The sequence below is a fragment of the Vigna radiata genome, chromosome 6, assembly GCF_000741045.1.
Source record: "Vigna radiata var. radiata cultivar VC1973A chromosome 6, Vradiata_ver6, whole genome shotgun sequence".
Taxonomy (NCBI): Eukaryota; Viridiplantae; Streptophyta; class Magnoliopsida; order Fabales; family Fabaceae; genus Vigna; species Vigna radiata.
In genome coordinates this window covers 21998368-22003304 of record NC_028356.1, presented here as the reverse complement: position 1 = coordinate 22003304, position 4937 = coordinate 21998368, and the positions used below count along the sequence as shown (strand labels likewise).

Here is a 4937-nt window from a genome sequence, read left to right as displayed (position 1 = left end):
TTGTGTTTTTAGGGATGCTTTTGTCATCTCCTTGGCTTGATAAAGAGACCCTTTGAAGGTTAGTAGCTATGGAGATTCTTAGTCAAACGCGTGGCTTGCTCTTGGCACCTCTTGTTTTCATGTTGCTACCTTGGTGGAGAATAAAAGTGTTGGGATAGACCAAAGGGAGATCACTTTTTGAATACTTCTACCTTGCTAGGGACACTTGTTTGGTAGAGTGGAGCTTTGGATAAAGTCCCAACACCTTGGGACTGACTTACGAGTCAAGAGAGGTCATCTTTGACCTTCTAGAAGGTAAGAGGACGTTCTATTTACTCTCCAAGCCAATGGGAGTTGTCCTATAAGTTGCCTTAATTTCTAGAAACATGTTTTTGTAATTGCTTAGAGGTGCCTGTCCATGCCTATATAAGAGAGCTCTCCACCACTTGTAAAAGGTTGAATTTTGAGAGTAAAGTTACAATAGCCAAAGTTTAGTGTGCCTCTCTTTTTTAGAACGTGCTTCTCCCTAGTCTTATCATGAATCTTGGTTCAAGTGGCGACAACATTGGTTGGACCCTTCTCTGTGTCGTGCCACCCTCTCCATTTTCTTTCTCTCCATTTTTCCATTCATATATGCTTTTGTCCATTATATTATGTTTATTATTTTGTGTTTATTTCATTCTCTTAATTGAATCCATTTCCACTTCTCTCCTTTGACCTCTTATAGCCAAACCTTCACAATTAGACAACTTTTTTTATCTTAATGTGTAGTGGAGATTTTCTTAGAGCTTTCTTAAGCAACATTAACACAAACACCTTGCACTTACTAAAAATATAAGATGAATCACAAGATTTAGTAATGAGAGCTTTGGTTGATTGAGGTGCTTATCTTGTTTTTGTTGCCTAATTGTGTTCGTGTGTAGTTATCCTTGTGGACCCTTTGTGCTTGTATTTTCGTTCCTTTGGCTAAGCACAATTTGGGCAGCTAGGGCCCAGCTGTGAGTGGTCATTTTGCTGCTGATTTGGCACTGGTTTGGTGGCTGGACAGTAAGGTTTTCTTGCTGTTTTTGACTGTTATATACTGATGTTTTCTGCTGCTATTTTTGGGTTGCTGTTTGGTGCAGGTTTAAGGCCTGGACAGTGAGGCTTACTTTTGTTTTCACATGCTTTACTTACTAAAAAGTTGATTGATAATGTCTTTGAATGCTTAGTCATAGAGCTTCAAAATCTTGAGTTAATTTGCATGATAGCTACATGTTTATCTTTGTCTATGTCATGTTGAGTCTTTAAATGTGCCTAATTTTGCTTGAGTCATATCTCTCACATGCTAATTTATTGTTTTCTTTTCCTTGTTTCCAAATACTTGGCATATTTGATAAAATTCTTAGCTAAGTTACATATATCTTGAATTGATTTGTTGAACCTAAACATTGGAGCTAAGCATTAATAAGCATCTAGCAACTAATTAACAGTCTCAATTCAATTCTAGAATCAAATTTGAAACTCATTTTGATGCCTCAATGTCACTTAGCCGAGACCTATAAAACAAATTTGGAGAAAGTTTGCCAAGTGCTCGTTATTTTGATTCCAGAATTGAAAGATCTAAGTGTATTGATGAGGATGGCAAATTAGTTTCATCATTGTAAGTTCCTAATCTTCTTTGTATGTGTAGTTAGTTAACTTACATTATTACTGCGTTATATTTTCAAATAAGATTTTAGTGTCCTTGATTATTTAGCCAACTATTAATATAATCGAAACATATTGCACACTGTGGTTGGTCCTACAAAATATTCCTAAAACCATTTACAACTCTCCAAGTAGTTTTCGAGTCCAACAAATTCGGGAAAAAAAACAAAGGATATCCTACAAATTGTGAAGAGAAGGTAAGGAAGTGAGGGATGAAGAGCCTCATGCAATTATCTTGGCAGACCTAGCATAAAGACTGTCCACGACTTTCCCAATATTAGAAATGGTTTGCAAGGTTAAAGAGTATAAGGCATCTGTTTTAGGATCATCAAATATCACAAGGCATCCAGGTTGATCCAATGTCCCAGCCAACTTCTTGTCCAAAATCATCTGAGACAACTTTCGTTCCACATGATGAACGGGAAGTCCAATTAGTTCAGAAACGTGTGCAATCTCAACCCTTGAGAAAGGTTCAATCAATCTGCAAAGGTTGTGTTCCAGAAGATGACCATACAGGAACAAAAGGTGTCTGTGGACAAATGGGTCTTCCTCCAACTGAGGCTTGAAGTTTTGAAAAACGATTTTGAATGATTCCAGAGATAGCCTGCAAGCAGCATCAGCTGCGTGTTTCATGACAGCCAAGGCGGGGGGTACAGGACCAATCGAGAAAAATAACATTGATAAAATTCCGTCCACAAGATGAGCTTGACCCACCATGATCTTACACAACAGAAAATATTTCAGGCTAAGTTGCGCCCCGGGCTCTGGGTCTTGAAGAGAACAGAAACACCCAAAAGCATCACTGAAATAACTGTGTGCAGTAATGTAATTCTTCTCCTCGGCATGAAGAATCCCATTCTGTAATTCTATGGCACCTTCTTGATCTTGAGGAACATAAACAGCATTTGCAGCTGTTCTTGCAGCTGTTAGGGCGACTTTTGCCTTCGGAAGGTTTCCCAAGGTAATATGTAGCTTGCTTTCAAGCAAGTGTATTTCTACAAGTAGAAGCTTGTCGTCTATTCTTCTAACCTCTTTGATCAAGCCATTGAGGACAGCCAAAGCTTCCGAATACTCCTTATTTTTCACAAGTAGTGCAGCAAGTCTTGCCTCAAGTCGCTGCCTCGGAAAGCTACGCCTTTCAGCACGAGTCCATTGCACCATTTCTTTACAGATTATAATTTGCAGATCAGAACTTCCTGGTATTTCACCAACAGAATCAATTACTCTCCTCATAACTTTTGCCGTTTGTTTCGTTGGAATCAAGGAAAAGAAGAACCTCAAATGAGTAAGAAGGCTGCATAGGTCCACTGCCCTATTCTTTTTCATGAACTGCTCAGTGAGGTTTACGATGGCCAGCTCTTTGATGCTCAAAGTAAACAAGGAAGAAGAAGGATCATGAAGTACCCCACAAAGAATGGATACTTTTTTGGCTGGGTCTTGGGTTTCCTCTGCCAGAAGAATTGACCCATCTGTGGCAGGAAGATAAGAATCCATGATTGCTGCTTAATTCTGCAAAGAGAAACATATTTGGGAAAAAGGATAAAAACCTGAAAGCTAACGACCTTTGCACCAGTATAGATTCTTGAGTGAAAATTATTATGACACAAATTCAGATGTTTCACCCCTCGCCAAAAGTAACAAGTCTTTACCACTTACAACTAAATTATACAGAATTTACAAAAACAACTGGATGTAAGGTAAAATGAAGCAGGTCATTTGCCATATTTTAGATGAAAAACATCTCATAAATTACTAACATTACAATGTAAATCAAATATTATTTCAAGGTTCAAATTTGGATGCCAAGTTTTAATTAGCAGTAAAATCATGACGCAGATAACAACAAATGAGTAGTGGATTTCCTCCGTAAAGCTCCCTTACATGATGAAGGAAAGCTATATACAAAATAAGTTATATATATATATAGACACAGAAGCACACACACAATAAAACACATACATCACTCAATAAAATGCATAAACTTCATGAATTAGACACTTTCAAGTCAGTATTCATTTGACCGTACAAAAACTGAAAGGAAAACCAAATGTCGTTGGTCCATGTGGAACTGCAGTCGAATTCCTTAATCAAGAACTCAATTTACTCCCTGATGAAAAACATGATTGAGACAGAGAAGAAGATATCCCACTAAAGTGACCCAGAAAGACCTCTCACTACAAAATCAATCATACTAAAGACCCAAAAGAAACTAAAAAGACAAATTGCAAAGAAGGCATTGAGGTTTGCTAGTGCAATCTAAAGTTCTAAGATTTGTTTCATTTCTGAGTGGCGGTCACACATTTGTTCGAGAGGAAACCAAAACCATTTGAATTATGAATGTAATACTTGGGTATAGCGATTGTTAGAAGTATGGCATGTAATGCAGAAGTTGATTGGATTATTACGAGTGGAAACAAAAAGGGAAACGAAATGAACCCAAAGAAAGCAAAAGAATTAGGTGTGACAGAAACATACTCCGAATTGAAAGAGAAAGACTCCTTACCGACGATGATCCAAAACCGTAAGGTTCGGTGCTGAGACGCTGAGAGCGGAGAAAAGAATATTGGGGTTACTTGTTACTCAATCTTTCCGAAAAACTGCCAATGATATTTCATATATGTTTACAAATTTACAAATTTATTAAGTTAAAAGTCAGCAATTTCTAGTGTTTGAACGCATTAAAAAAATTTAAAATAATATTATTTCATAGCTATACATTTTTTACATTTATTTATTTATTTGATACTATTCTTTTTTTATTTTTTATCTTTTTTTCTTAAAATTATGACTATTTTATCTATATACTAAATATACAAAAATATATCATCTACTATTATTAAAAACAAATTATACTATGGAGAATTAGACCTTATCATAAATGGTCACTTAAAAATAATATGTTAAATTAAACATGTGCGTATTTTTTTTCTCGTGGTAAAAGATAAAAGAGAGTATTTTATTATAATTCATAAAAAATATATTTATGAAAAATAGCTATAAAAAATATAATTTTATCATATATAGTTTTTTTATTGAAAATAGTTAATTAAATTTAAAAAAGTTAATTTATAAAAGAATAAAATAATAAAACTTGAAATTTTTTATTGGAAGTAATTGAATTTAAAAAATATTTATAGAACTAAGAGATTAAATAAAACAAAATATATGAAAAATATAAAATTGGAAGAATTGATGTACATCAAAATAGTTATTATGAACTGTTATTAAAATAAATTATCCTTATAATATTTATTATGAATAAAATTTCT

General features: G+C 34.8%; 1 protein-coding gene across 1 annotated transcript; it reads right to left on the bottom strand.

The window, feature by feature from the left end:
* Nucleotides 1-1756: 1756 nt before the first annotated feature.
* LOC106764550 (26S proteasome non-ATPase regulatory subunit 11 homolog) lies at nt 1757-4355 on the bottom strand. Its single transcript, XM_014648816.2, has 2 exons — nt 4172-4355; nt 1757-3177 (listed from the first exon to the last, which is right to left on the bottom strand). The coding sequence occupies exon 2, from the start codon at nt 3160-3162 to the stop codon at nt 1891-1893; it is 1272 nt and encodes a 423-aa protein (XP_014504302.1). The 5' UTR covers nt 3163-3177; nt 4172-4355; the 3' UTR covers nt 1757-1890.
* Between the last annotated feature and the right edge of the window lie 582 nt (nt 4356-4937).